This window comes from Acanthochromis polyacanthus, chromosome 14, assembly GCF_021347895.1.
Source record: "Acanthochromis polyacanthus isolate Apoly-LR-REF ecotype Palm Island chromosome 14, KAUST_Apoly_ChrSc, whole genome shotgun sequence".
Classification (NCBI taxonomy): Eukaryota; Metazoa; Chordata; class Actinopteri; family Pomacentridae; genus Acanthochromis; species Acanthochromis polyacanthus.
In genome coordinates, this window is record NC_067126.1 from 34720930 (window position 1) to 34735151 (window position 14222).

At 41.2% G+C, this 14222-nt stretch overlaps 1 protein-coding gene across 1 annotated transcript in view; it reads right to left on the reverse strand.

The window, feature by feature from the left end:
- Window positions 1–701: 701 nt before the first annotated feature.
- col4a1 (collagen, type IV, alpha 1) overlaps window positions 702–14222 on the reverse strand; it is a 43743-nt gene continuing 30222 nt past the window's right edge. The window contains exons 24-52 of the mRNA XM_051959452.1: window positions 14043–14113; window positions 13721–13912; window positions 13163–13331; window positions 12930–13022; window positions 12652–12756; window positions 12422–12519; window positions 11997–12147; window positions 11772–11885; window positions 11310–11477; window positions 10622–10711; window positions 10352–10504; window positions 10094–10192; window positions 9919–10008; window positions 9541–9680; window positions 8664–8790; window positions 8483–8563; window positions 8000–8098; window positions 6541–6591; window positions 6265–6450; window positions 6022–6155; window positions 5801–5873; window positions 5558–5629; window positions 5289–5417; window positions 5079–5177; window positions 4776–4988; window positions 4472–4649; window positions 4264–4378; window positions 3546–3718; window positions 702–2380 (exon numbers count right to left, since the gene is read on the reverse strand). Of these exons, the coding sequence (XP_051815412.1) occupies window positions 2299–2380; window positions 3546–3718; window positions 4264–4378; window positions 4472–4649; window positions 4776–4988; window positions 5079–5177; window positions 5289–5417; window positions 5558–5629; window positions 5801–5873; window positions 6022–6155; window positions 6265–6450; window positions 6541–6591; window positions 8000–8098; window positions 8483–8563; window positions 8664–8790; window positions 9541–9680; window positions 9919–10008; window positions 10094–10192; window positions 10352–10504; window positions 10622–10711; window positions 11310–11477; window positions 11772–11885; window positions 11997–12147; window positions 12422–12519; window positions 12652–12756; window positions 12930–13022; window positions 13163–13331; window positions 13721–13912; window positions 14043–14113 (3545 nt within the window). The 3' untranslated portion in view covers window positions 702–2298. The remainder of the gene's footprint in view (window positions 2381–3545; window positions 3719–4263; window positions 4379–4471; window positions 4650–4775; window positions 4989–5078; window positions 5178–5288; window positions 5418–5557; window positions 5630–5800; window positions 5874–6021; window positions 6156–6264; window positions 6451–6540; window positions 6592–7999; window positions 8099–8482; window positions 8564–8663; window positions 8791–9540; window positions 9681–9918; window positions 10009–10093; window positions 10193–10351; window positions 10505–10621; window positions 10712–11309; window positions 11478–11771; window positions 11886–11996; window positions 12148–12421; window positions 12520–12651; window positions 12757–12929; window positions 13023–13162; window positions 13332–13720; window positions 13913–14042; window positions 14114–14222) is intronic.

A 14222-nucleotide genomic window follows, 5' to 3' on the forward strand; every position in this document is an offset into this window, starting at 1 on the left:
TGTATCAAGTGTTCTCAACTTTTTCCTTCTTACAGTGTGTGCAGTGTAACCAGAGGGGCTGTTATCAGACGCCTGAATGTACCCTAGCCTGAAGCAAATGTCATGGTCATCGGGCCATTGCTCTCAGATGAACCTGTCATTTGACCATTTTGAACTTCCAGTGTGGCATGTCCATCCAGTCCGACTGCCACCTGAGGTCAAGGTCTTTGTCAGACATGTTTATGAAGCTAGCTAGGGGTCAAGGGCTGTATTTGTCTGTCTGGTGACAAGAGAGGAAACAAGGGATAGGATTCCGGTAATAAATGAAAGACGAGAGCGAAGTTGAAAGGAGGGGTTATCTGGTTCTCTGCGGAGCGTATCGATCCGTTTGTGTTTTCGTGGGGGTGAACGGGTTTGTTGGCCACAGTCCCAGCAGAAGTGCTGAGGTAGTGGCTGCATCGCACTGTGCAAGTGTTGTTGCAGTGGCTGCACTAAAATTACTGTTCAAGATATATTTGGGGTCAGCTTTTGCTGCCCGTTGTTGGTTAATTGCTAGTAAATAATAACAAAAACCACCATGCACTTCTGGGTCACCCAAATGAAATAATGAATCCTCAGAAGCTGATTTTCAAAGTGTGCTGGTGCTGCCCTCTTGTGGTTGATTTAAAATACTGTTTAAGAAATAAAAACAAAACTAAAGGAAAACACTGGCACATGATAAATTAATAAGAATATTCTACAAATCATTTTATTGCAGGAATTACACAGTATGGGATGTGGAAAATATAAAATGCTGATGAAGTGTGTTCTGTTCTGTTTGTTAATCACTGAAGATCAGTCCAACTGTGAGGACATTTGCTTTATGCTGGCAAGTACTGCTAATACTGTAGTTGAGCATTTTATCACAACCAGAAGCAACACACAAACTGAAACAGGACGCAGTCAGGTAAGAGTAACTGCTGTAACTTAGACAGTTTGCATCTCTAAATAGCTCTGAAGAGACACAGAAACAATGCTTAGGGTCCAAGAGGATTTCAAGGATCAACTCGTTACTGACATTATCTTCTAATGCAAAAACAATATCTTAAGACTGCATACAGCATCTCAACCTGCGTAGATGCTACTTTTGGCTTGAATGTGCAACCATGACATGATGTAACGAAGAACACATTTTGCACTGAATCAACAGGGATGACAAACGTAATTCACAAATGGAAACAGTCAAGTATACAAGCAGAACTGCAAGTACATGTTATGTGTACGTATATATACATGTGCATTTCTTTGGGAATCAAAGATGAGAAAGATTTGGTTCACCTTAATGTGAAAAGAGTAAAACCTTTGACACGCTGCTGGTACATACTGACAGGGCATAGAAAAGATGCTTTTCTTTTATTGTCTGTTTCTTTTTGTGCATTTGCTTTAGATAATGTCAACAACAGAGTTGTGCAACAAAAATATGTGGACGTCACAACACACACACACCATTTCCAGATCACTCCAATGCATTCATATATGTACACACACATACACACACACACACACACACGCACACCTGTCAATGCTTTTTCAGTGCTGTTTTGTATGGCAATAAGGCGCTGGCGGTTGAAACATTGTTTTTGTTTAAATGGAATCTCAGATAAACTCAAGTCCAACATATTCTCATAAATCTTATAAATAAAAATGGGCTTAATAACACACAAAGTAATTCAGTAATAACCTGAGGAGAGTATGTTGAACTATGTTAAAAAGGAATGCATCATATTTACAACAGAGTGATCGGTATATATCTGTGTTGGCAACATTATGGTATTGTAGCAAATGGCAAGTAACCAGTGGCAAGCCCCATTCTTTACATTAGTACGTTTAAACACGTTATAAGGTGTGAAACTCTAAAATAATGTGTGGCTATATCTTTGAACCATATGGCACTGATAGGGAAGGGAAACAAAAGGAAAGGAAAAGGCAAGACAAGAAAGATTCAATAGCACCTGACTTACACAAACAGCCCTTTCAAAATGAACACCAGTTTACCTGTTTAGGGGGCATGTACTCAGTGCAGTGGTAAACTGGGTGCCATTCTTTAGAAACATGTTGTGATTGTGTGTATCTGCATCAAGCAAAAGGCCACTTGGTCTCTGTGATCTGGTTTGTAAAGTTCAACCTTTGGCTGTTGCCATGTTTCTGCCCCTCTTCTCTCATACATGACATGCAGGGAAATAGCACCATCCTTTGAAAACGGGGAGTAAAGCCAAGTCGAGGACGTCAATGCACTCCTTATTGCTTGCATGTTAAAACGGAGAACTCCGGTAATGGGCTTTATGTCCTCTTCATGCACACTTGACAGCGGCTTATGTGTGTTCGGAGATTGCCCGCCTTTAGCGTTGTGGGGACGGGTTTCCTGGAAGGAGGTAGAATCGGAAAACATCACAAGTCCATCTCATACTATCATGTTCATAAAGTAACTGTGAAGCCAGTGTGATAATGGCAATCAAGTCGTAACACTCGGCTAAAAAACAGTTCCAATGCCCCTCTGTGGTGGAAGCTTGTTTTACCGCTGACTACACACAGAACAACTGGTCTGCTGTAGGCAAAAGTGTACTTTGTTGACCATCCAACAGTGATGTCAGCAGTGCAGTGAGAATTTCAACCACTGGAGGTCAGCAAAAACAAGACTTTCACGAGTTATTAAAGAGCCCATGTTATGCCCATTTACAACTTTATTTCATTTTTGGGATCTACTAGAATATGTTTGCATGCTTTAATGTTAAAAAATTTCACGTCTTCCGCGTCACTGCGCTCATACAGAAGCACAAGCTGCAACGATGTGGTTAGCCTTGAAAATAAAATGTAATTAAAGGAAATTAACAAAAAGATTATGTGGCAGCATATAGTAATACATTACCCAACTTAAGCCATCCAAGAATTCCTCTCTTGGCTAATATCTGTATAGTATAGTGGGTTAGGGTTAGGGTAAGGTGTTACAAAGGCCTAGGAGTCGGTGTTGTGAATGTTCCAGAGCACTGCATTGTGAGACACAGTTCACTAAACACTGTTGATTTGTCCTGAATCAGTACAACATCCAGGTATTATTTGGCATACTACAGGTTTAGCTTTTTATTCATTTATATATTTTACATATTGCATACTACATTTTGTCCAAATCATTAGAAATTTCTAGTATAGTAGGCAGTTTGGATCTCACCCTATGAGGATAAGCAAAGACATACTTCTAGCAGAAGCGCCTCTGGTAATAATAGTGGATGAATAGTGGCATGCCAAACACGTGGCTAGGTCGCTAATTGTGTTATACAGTGATGAAGATAAGTGACAGAAGAAGAGCGAATGGAATTGAATTGTTTCATGTGCAAAGCTCACTGTAAGGAAAATGTCCTTCGGCGTGGACTTTGAACTTTGTAACTCTGTAGAACTTTTAAATGCACAAAAAAAGTTAGGAGTCACTAAAAGAAATGGAAAACTCCAAAAAGCATAATATGGGCTCTTTAAGTCCTTAATGAGAAAAAGGATCATGTAAGAAATTCAGTGAGTGTGAGTGTCCATCTTACGTAAACATCTCGTTGTCTTCGATGGTGGCAAGCCAGTAGCTGTAAGAATTGGCGTAGTAGTTGCAGGTTCCCCGACCGTGACACTCAATGAACGGAGAACTGCGGAATTCCTCCAGGCAGGAACCAGGAGAAGCCAAAGCCTGACCTGAACCCTCAGCACCAGCACTGGTGTGCTACACAAACACACATAATGCAATGCAAACAAATGACAAAGGGTATTTTTGCAATAAGACATCTGTAAGTCAGTTGTTGGATTTTTCAATCTACAAAACAAAACAGAAGTTATAATAATGTGTTGAGCAAACGCTTAAAGAATTCAGTTTGATCTTAATCAACAGTGTCTCTCTAGGCTGGTTGACTGCTTCAATCATTGGCTGATTAAGATCTTACACTACTCTGAATGCTATAACACACATGGCAACACTGTGTGCTGCTGCAACTCTTCTACCATCCCAACCTCCTCTTTATCAGCTCTTTTTTGTTGATTAAACTGAAATCTTATCTATGCTTAGTAACGATGGTATTCATTCTTCTTGAATACTTGCTGCTGGATACTTTGAGACCTTCTTCAGATAACAGAGATTTCCCCACCAAATCTAACCGCATAACCAATTTCTAGCTCTGTCTCTGACCTGGAAAAAAATCTTTTCTGAATCATCACAATATGTGAAAAAGAATGAAGTGCAGCCTTGAGAAGGAAAACTCTTATTTGTCTTACCATGACAAAGGAGTAGCCAATCCACAGAGAGTCCCAGCCTTGAGGGCAAGGTGGGATCATGATGGTCTGACTGTGAACTGCTATCACCATGGCAGGGGCTTCACACACAGCACACCTGTGCACACATACATATGCAAACACCACGGTATTGAAGTGCCACGTAAATATAACCTTAAACAAAAGAGTTTGGATAGAAAAGCTGACATACCTGCTGATGAAGGGTTTGATGCTTTGACCAGTGACAGGTGCCATAGTCATTGGCATGGGCTCAGGTGAGGTGAGCCAGTAGGAGTAATCATTACGAGAGGCAAAGTTGCAGACATTGTTGATGTTACAGAACAGGAAGGGCATGGGGCTGAACTTTCTCAGACAGCTGCCTGCCGAACCTGAAACACATCATCACAGGATGTGAAATTCACCTCAAAAAACATCCCCTTGATTATTTCACCTCTTTCTCTGTCACATCTTTCTTTATTTCCTTTGCTTTTTCTTTCTCATATCATGTTCCTTACCTAAGTCCTGTCCATGAGAGCGCTGGTTGCCTTGTACATAGAGCAAGGAGTAGCCATCATATATGAGCGAGGTTCCCTCAGGACATAATGGAATATCCACTGTTTGACTGTGACGCGTCACCAGGAATCCATGATCCATGGAAGAGGGACCAGGTGGACCCAATTGTCCTGGAACACCATCAGGTCCCGGGGGTCCAGGGTGTCCTCTGGGTCCTACACAAATGGAGTTATCGATGAGATAAGAAAGTGAAGGCACAACAAAAAAAAAACCCACAACACTTTTCATCCCTGTGAACCTCGCACCCTGTGGCCCTGGAAGGCCAGGCTCTCCTTTGGCTCCATGCTGACCGTGATGTCCAGGGAGACCTTCTTCACCTTTTGGACCTGAAACACCTGTCACACCTGAGAGAAGGTGACAAAAAAACATGGAACAGTTTATAAAGTGGATGTGAATGACTACGAAGCAGGAGAAAACTGTTGCAACACTGGAGATTTAATGAAGCACATTTTTACCTTGCTGTCCTTTCAGTCCCTGGAACCCAGTTGGCCCCTGAGGTCCAGGCAAACCTTGAATTCCTGGGAAACCAATGTCTCCTTTGATGAAAACATGAGGGCCGGGGGGACCAGGAGGGCCGTCATTACCTGGAATATATCGTGTCATAGGAAGAAATTTTTCTGTTACTGATGTAGCTCTATGGAGGCAATCAAACTGTAAAATAATCAATGTGATTAATGATAGTTTTCAATGCTAACACACTGGAGGTTTTTCACTCTTTCATTACCTTTCTCTCCAGGAAATCCTCTGTCTCCAGCTTCTCCTTTAAATCCAAAGTCCCCCACAGAACCCTTTACACCTAGAGGTGGTATTAGTGTATTTTATTGTTAATTATTTGAATAAAAATACTCATATTTCCATTCATAATTGCACAAACATGTTGTCTTTCACACAAATGCACACATATACACACACACTTAAAAACATTCTGCCTATTCCAGTTATGTCACATTGTACCACATGTACTCACCTGGGAAGCCAGGAACACCCTGCAATCCTCTCTCTCCCTTCTGTCCATCAATACCTGGAAGGCCTGATTGTCCCTGTAAATGATACAACCACAAAAAAAATCTACTTTTTGCAGTATTCAAACAGCTTTAACTGATGTCTATTAGCCATTTCTCATTAGATCATCCATTAACTGATGTGTAAAATACAAAAGCTGAAATAGAAAACAGCTTCAGGACATACAGGAAGTCCAGGATATCCAGGGTCACCCTTTTGTCCCGACTCTCCCTGGAAACCAGGAAGACCCTGATCTCCTTTATCTCCCTTTTTACCATCTTGGCCTGGCAAGCCAAAAGGTCCTGGTGTTCCTGGGGATCCTATTTGACAAGAACAAAAGGGGAGTTTTGTTTATTAAAATACAAAATATACTTAGCATTAATATGTAAACACCATTTCCTATTTTACATCATGAATTGTAAGCAATACCTCCTTCTCCGGGTTGTCCTGTTTCTCCTCTCTCTCCCTTAGGGCCCTCTAGAGAGATACCTGGGTGGCCCTGCTCTCCTGGCTCACCCTGGGGTCCCTGTGGACCTGGAAGCCCTTTATCACCTTTGATACCAGGGACACCTGCATGACCTGGGGCACCAGGAAAACCAGGACTACCTTTGTCACCTAGAAGAAAAAAACAAGGCCACAGGATGAACTGCTGCTAACCTCCAGTAACTAGAGGATTATATGAGTGAATGCTGGGGGTGCTCTAACCTTTGCTACCAAGTGCTCCAGGTGATCCAGCCAAACCGTGACCAGGTATACCTGCAGGAAAGAATTGTACATTTTAACTTGTTGCGCTTGATACTGTTTACTCTGGTATCCCCATTGAATTAATGTCACTGAATGGAAGTAGCCACTCCTTTCTCTAGTTTATTTTTCCAGGTTAATGAGTGAGATCATTTTCAAATTTAAATGCTTTCATGGTAGAAGTTTATGCAGTTTTAAATAGGATGTGAAATATTTAATTTGCAATTATGTAATTAAAAATAATAAGTTCACATTTTAATAAATTCAGCTTCAAATTCAACAAAAGGAAACATGTATTTTCTGCACACAGCAAGATTTGACAGACATTTTTATTGGTTTTTAATATTATTATTGTTTGTTTTTCAATGTAATGGAGGACATAGCGTAAAATAAGCTTACATGTTTCATCATTCCCAGGTTGTACCTTCTTTGTTACCTCCGCCAGGAGGTTATGTAATCACCAGAGTTTGTTTGTCTGTTTGTCTGTTAACAGCATAACACAAAAAGTAATGGACGGATTTTCACCAAAATTTTACAGAATGTCCGGAAGAGCAAAAGTAACAATCGATTAGATTTTGGAGGTGCTCCAGATCACTGTCTAGATCCAGGATTTTTTTGAAGGACTATGTGGCGGCCATCTCTCAATTGTACATAGTCCTTCAAAAAAATCCTGGATCCAGACGGTGATCTGGATCACCTCCAAAATCTAATAGATTGTTACTTTTACTCTTCCGTACATTCTGTAAAATTTTGGTGAAAATCCGTCCATTACTTTTTGTGTTATGCTGTTAACAGACTAACAGACAAACAGACAAACAGATGGCCTGGCGGAGGTCTGCGCTCTCCGAGTGCTTTTCTAGTTAACACTGTTTTTACTGTTTTGTGCTGTTGAAGATGAGCTTTACCGATATTTTAAAGGTGTACTGCACTGAGATTTTAAAAATATTGACCTCTTGTTAATGCTGTTCAGATTTATTTACCATGTGATGACTTGTGTTTTTGTATTTGGCAGTTTCACTGTGAGTGAGGGTTTTGCAGACGTTACAGATACTTAAAAAATAACAATTTACGTACTCAAGATACTGTCTGCAGTTATTAAAGGTTCCCAGTGTTGTTTCTGACCTCTACAAGTACTATGAAGCTATTTTTCTCAGAGAAGAAATCTTGCACATCTACTTCAAGATCCTGCTGCTACCTGAACCCACGACTGAGGCTGATAGCATTGTTTGATTACTTCAATTGTGCCTTTCCTGATTTACATTCCAAAAAAAACAGACAAAGTGAACTAAAATGAGCCTCTGATAGTTGTAGTTGAGAGGAGTTGGGTAAAGATATTGAAGGGTCCCAGGTAAAGAGAATAAAGAAGGATATATATATGAAGCTCTGAGGCTCTGGTTTGTAAATTCTTGAAAAGGACACTAACCCGGGTTTCCTCTCTCTCCCGAGGATCCGGGGATGCCGTCCACTCCAGGCTCTCCTTTGTCTCCACGAGGACCCGGAGGTCCCTGCATCCCACCTTCACCTGTAAGGGAACAAATTTCCTTGTTACTGGTCACTGTATGTTAGGTTGGCGTAGACTCAACTTTCACGTAGCTCACTATTGCCTCGCCGAGCTAAATAAGCAGTTGCTTAAGACGGGTCTATTGATCTCTCCTGTATCTGATAATTTCACTCATTGTTCAGCTGTCATTAACCATTGTTGAAAAGGAGATATCTGTAAACCTAACCACTCCCAGTGTCACCACAACTCAGTCATTAATTTGATTTTAAGACTGAACTCTTCGAACAAAAATGCATCTTACAAGATGAGTTAGGTATGAGATGTTGAGCAAATCAGAGACATTTTGGCTGTCATTACTACATGGACTTGGCTCTGACTGGCTGATCAAATAAACGTATTACTCACCAGGTCGGCCTTCACGACCAGGTTCTCCTGCAGACCCAGGAAGGCCAGGAGTGCCCTTCTCACCTGGTCTACCTGCCTGACCTGTACAACACACACAAACCATGATGAGAATACACCCGAAAAAACAACATGTATGATTAACTATAGCTTGGGCTGAGTGGTAGACAGACTGAATTCTGACCTGGATAGCCAACGGATCCTTTGTCTCCCTTGGATCCTTCCAGTCCTGGCTTGCCAGGCATACCCTCATGACCCTTCTGACCCTTCTCTCCAGGTGTTCCTGGGAATCCTACCTGACCAGTCTCACCCTGTACGAGAAGAGGAAACGAGAGTAATGTTAAAAAAAAAGGCAGGTATGTATTCATTATTTATAAGGACAGATGAGTTGAGGTGGGACAGAATTTTATTAATCTCGAAGGAAATTTTTGTGACAGATGTTGCTGAGAAATAAAATTACAATAATATGAGAATAAATGCAGTACCTCATAGAAACGTGATGATAAGATATAAGTATAATGCATTAAGAAATAAAAATAAGTAAGCTATAAAATAAGCATTCATAAGATGAAAATAGAAACTAAGAAGTAATACTGGCAATGATACTGAAGACATGACAACATGGTGATAATTGTAATAAATATCACAGCAAAAACTGGTGAAAAATGTTTCCCATTTCAATCTCTACTGCCTGTCAGTTTACATTTTTTAAATTCTTACATTCTAAGATGTGTAATTGATATTTGTGATGCATTTGAGACTCCTTATGGAAGTCTCTAAGAACAGACATGCAGTACAGAGAGTCCGAATCTGTATCATGCTTTTCACAAATACGACACTGAAAACTGAAAGATGAAAAGATGCTGAAGTAATCTACTCAAAATCACAGCTGGTATACAAATGACCAAAAACAGAATTTGAACAACGTTTTTTAAAAGACTCACGATAGAAGCTCCTGAAGTTTAAATAAACACACATAGAGTAAGATGTTTTCCTCGTTGCATTTCAACTATCTGCCTGTGTTCATAGTGTTGGACTTATAACTATTTTGAATTAATTACCTTTTCTCCTGGATGTCCTGGGAGCCCGATACCTGGTTCACCAGGTGATCCCTGGTTTCCTTTTTCTCCGTCCGAGCCTCTGAATCCAGGATGTCCCGGTGTACCAAAATCTCCTTTAGTACCCTTTGGACCAACAGCACCTGTGCAAACACACACCTAAGTTATGAGTATATGAGTTGCATTTAATTTTCACACAGTATCATGTAAACTGTAATATTCCCCTACATGAAATATTGTCAGCTGAGCTTCTATCTTTGCATGGCTGAGAATCACATTTTCTTACTTTTAAGACACATTTGCACACACACTCACATTCACACTACTTACATTTATGTCCAATGTCACATTTTTTCTCCTTATTTATTTGTGCATTTTTACCTGGTATTCCCATCTCCCCAACGTTGCCCTTCTGTCCAGGCTGTCCTATTCTGCCAGGCTCTCCAGGAACACCAGAGTCTCCTTTCTCACCTGAGAATAGTAAATCCACTATTACAAAACTGCTTGCATCGACATATGTAAAGCAAACTGAATTTCAGGTAGTCTGGTAGGTCACCAGGTTGTCCAGGTAATCCAGGCTCTCCATCTTTGCCCGGCATTCCAGGGTCTCCTTGAAGGCCTTGGTGGCCCTTCTCTCCAGTGACTCCAGGTATACCTGATTGTAAAGCAGAATTTCAAATGAAAAAAACACATGTGCACTGAGGTATTACTTTAACTATATATAAAACTTAACATAGAGAACCACCAAAATGCTTATTAGTAGCAGATCTCTATATGGAAAATGTGAGCCAGAGAACAGCTTATTGTTTCATACCTGTGTCTCCACTATCTCCTTTTTGCCCTTTCATGTTTTCCATTTCGATTTTAGTCATGTTCCCAGGAGGTCCTGCAATACCTGGCTCTCCTCTTTCTCCTTTCAGTCCAGGCTTTCCAATATCACCTTTTGCTCCAGTAATACCAGGATCACCTAAGCGAAAGGACAGAGAGAGTTTTTTTTAATTGCTGCTTATGAAGCTGAAGAAGTCCAGAAACTCTTAAACTGTCAAAAGAAGAAGTAGGAGTTTTGTCATCTGGTGTTGCTCACCTCTCAGACCAGGAGATCCAGGAGTACCTGGTGGTCCAGGTGTTCCAGGTACTCCCGGTGTTCCTATGAACCCCATTTCACCTTTAGGACCTACGGACAAACAGTGGCATTACTGTTATTAAAAAATAGATTTAAAGGATGAACATGTTTGGAAACAGGCCTGACTTCTAAAAATTTTGAAAAGAAGAAGTCATGTCATACCTGTCGCTTTGCTGCACTGCTTTTCTCTTAAAATGCTATTCTCATTCACTAATTTATTCTTAATACTTCAGCTTTGCTGTTTTATTCTTCAATTTTGAGCAATTATTGGTAAAACTTCTAATTGCTGCACAAAATTGCTGCACAAATGTTTCACATTAAAATCCTTCCAGATGTTGAAAGGCCATAATTCATCTCGTAGTTTGAATGCTGTTAATGTGAAACATTTCATGGAGTTCTCAATGACAAAATCTTGGCAGTCAACAGAAGCAGCAGCAAAGCAGATGCAGTGAAACGACCACAATATATCTGCTTAAATGTGACAACACTTATGATGACATCACTCAATGGCTAATGTAAATATAATGTGAAATACACTATTTTATGAATACCCAGCCTATGATAATTTATACTGCAACAATTCCAAAAGAGGACAAAATTACACCTAAAGACATGAAAGAACTCCATGTATCTGTCTGTGGATTCTCACCTTGGTTTCCGATGTATCCGTCCCTGCCTGGTAAGCCCGGTGGCCCTGGTAGTCCTTTAGTACCTGGGTTTCCTGGGAACCCAGGGGTTCCCTTCTCTCCCTGAGGGCCCGGCATGTCTAGACCAGGAGCACCTGGGTAGCCCTTCTCTCCCTTTACACCTTCTCTCCCTGTAAAACATCCGCACAGGAAGTGTGTTTTTACTGATTTCACCTACACCAGTTGACATTGAGTAAGAACACTAAAGAGTAAAAACACTTCTTACATGCAGCATTAACTGTATCTGTTCTGTTAAAGTGTCTCAAAAGGCCAAAACAGTGTCAAAATTACATAGTATACAAAGGATCCAGAAACTGAAGCAGCTAAATGGATTTGATCATTTACACCCATGACTTTCTTTCTGTAACATGTCAAACTGCTTCCATGAAAAACTGTCTTAGATTTTTTGCTGAGTTTGTGCTCACCAAATGGTCCAGGCTCTCCAGGTGGTCCTTGTGGTCCAGGAGCTCCAGGTGAGCCTTTTCCTGGTGCACCTGGTGCACCACCCTGTCCAGGAGGTCCAGGTGGCCCAATTTCACCTATTTTTAAAATTAAAAGAATCTATCACCAGTCACCACCAAACCATTCTAGGTACTTCTTGGCATGGACTCATTCCAATAAAGCTAAAGATGTTGTGTTTCTTGCAGTACCTTTGATTCCCTGAGGTCCCGGTGGTCCTGTCTGTCCTTCTTTCCCAGGAATCCCAGGCATTCCCATGCCACCTTTATCTCCCTGGAAGCCAGTAATTCCTTGGGGACCCTGTGAACCTTTTGGACCTGGACGACCTATTCCAGGTTCACCCTGCAAGGCACAGAAGTAAGCATTGAATTGCATTGCATATAAATCTCCCAAAATAATATGTTAAAAAAACAAATGATATTAAAGTTATTATTTATTTTGTTTGTTTGTTTTCATTACAGGAAAATAGAGCGTCAGGAAAAAAAATATTTATTCTTCATTGATTCTCTTTCTACTGTGTGGGACACGTTTAAAATGCATGGCATCATGTATTGTGAGAACACAATACATAGTATAAATAAATAATGAACTAACATACCCATTCTCAGATACACACCTTTTGTCCAGGTACACCAGGTTTTCCAGTTGAGCCATCCTGCCCTGGCCTTCCTGGCTCTCCTGGTAATCCGGGTGCTCCTGGAATTCCACTGATTCCTGAAAACACAGAGAAAACACTTCTTCTGTATCTTTGCCTTTAAATGCATACCCTGTGCAAATACTTAGTCTCCATTTTATGTTCTCCATCCTTGGAAAGGTGGGTGGCATCAACATTATGGAAGAACTCACCTTTAGGACCAGATGGGCCTGGAAATCCAATTCCAGGTGGTCCATGTTCACCCTTGTCTCCAGGAAAACCTGGCAACCCTGGGGCTCCTGAAAGGCCTCTGTCCCCTGCAACAACATATTTTAACTGGACCAACAACCTTCACATAATGTGAATTTAAGCATCATGTTCTGCTCCTTCACCTAAGTTATTTAAAGATTGTGATCCTTGATTCATCCTAAAGACACACTCAGTACTTTTGCAGTATAAATGAAGGCTTGCTGACTAATGTCCTTCTCACCTTGAATTCCAGTTATGCCAGTTTCTCCTCGAGGTCCAGGTGCCCCCTGAGGTCCAGGAGAGCTCACAACTACACCTGGCTCACCTTTTGCACCTGGTGGACATACAGTGTTCATATTATGGACTCAGCAGGTGTGGCTACAGAGTCAATGTCTGGGTTTCAGATATGGCACCAAGTTGAAATTTGACTCCGTCTTTGAGTCCATCTTTTTACAATGCAAATCTCATGCCTACCTGGTATTCCATTAGCTCCAGGAGTTCCTGGTCTCCCCTGACTACCCTTCTCTCCAGGCTCTCCTGGTCGGCCAAAGCCTGGCACACCAGGTGGACCTCTCTCTCCTGGCGGTCCAATAAGACCGGGGTTGCCGTCTGGTCCACGTTCACCTTTGATACCTTCTTTGGCCTGAAAGCAAGGTTAAAGAAATGGCAAACTGGCTTTACTCTTTGAAAAGCTGTCAATAAATTACATAGAGTGAATGCTTCAAAGTGGATGCAAGAATCATCTTAACCAGCTGTGGTCAGCCAGTTCATGTAGGATAGATTATTATGTGAATGTAGAACGTGTGCAGTATTAACGTTTGGTGTCTTGACTCGAATGTCATTTCTCTCCACATGGAAGCATCAAGGTCAACTCAGAAATGATTGGAAAGTAACAATTGTGATTTACCTCAAAGGGACCAGTGGGTTCAGGGTTATAAATTGGTTCATGGGTGAGGCTTTTTGAAATGCTGTCAACAATGGGGGCAACACAGTGGCAAACATGCATCATACAAACCAAACATGTGCACTTACAGGTTCCCCTTTGAGACCAGGTTGACCCGGTAAGCCATCTCTCCCGGGTAATCCATCCACGCCTGGTTGACCTGGTGAACCCTTCTGACCAGGAAAGCCTTTGTCTCCCTTAAGACCAGGAGCTACGAAAATGTCACCTGGCTCACCGACAGCACCAGGGGCCCCCATCAGTCCAGGATTTCCTTGAGAACCCTGCACACAGGTCACAAAAATGGATTTCGCAATTAAGAAAACATTAACGACAGCTTGTGATATTTTTTCTTGCTCTGTTTACTTGAGAGTGGTTTTGTTGTTAGTTGTCTAACAACATGTTTCTACTTACAGGTCTTCCAGGTTGTCCAGGAAGCCCAGGAAGACCCTTTTCTCCTTTGCCACCAACTGCACCAGGTGGTCCTGCAAGGTTAAAATGGATATTGTACATCTTTATCTCATTCCATACTCATTATATTATGTGTCAATACAAGTAAACAAAAAGTGGTAGAAAATGGTAACAGCCAAATAG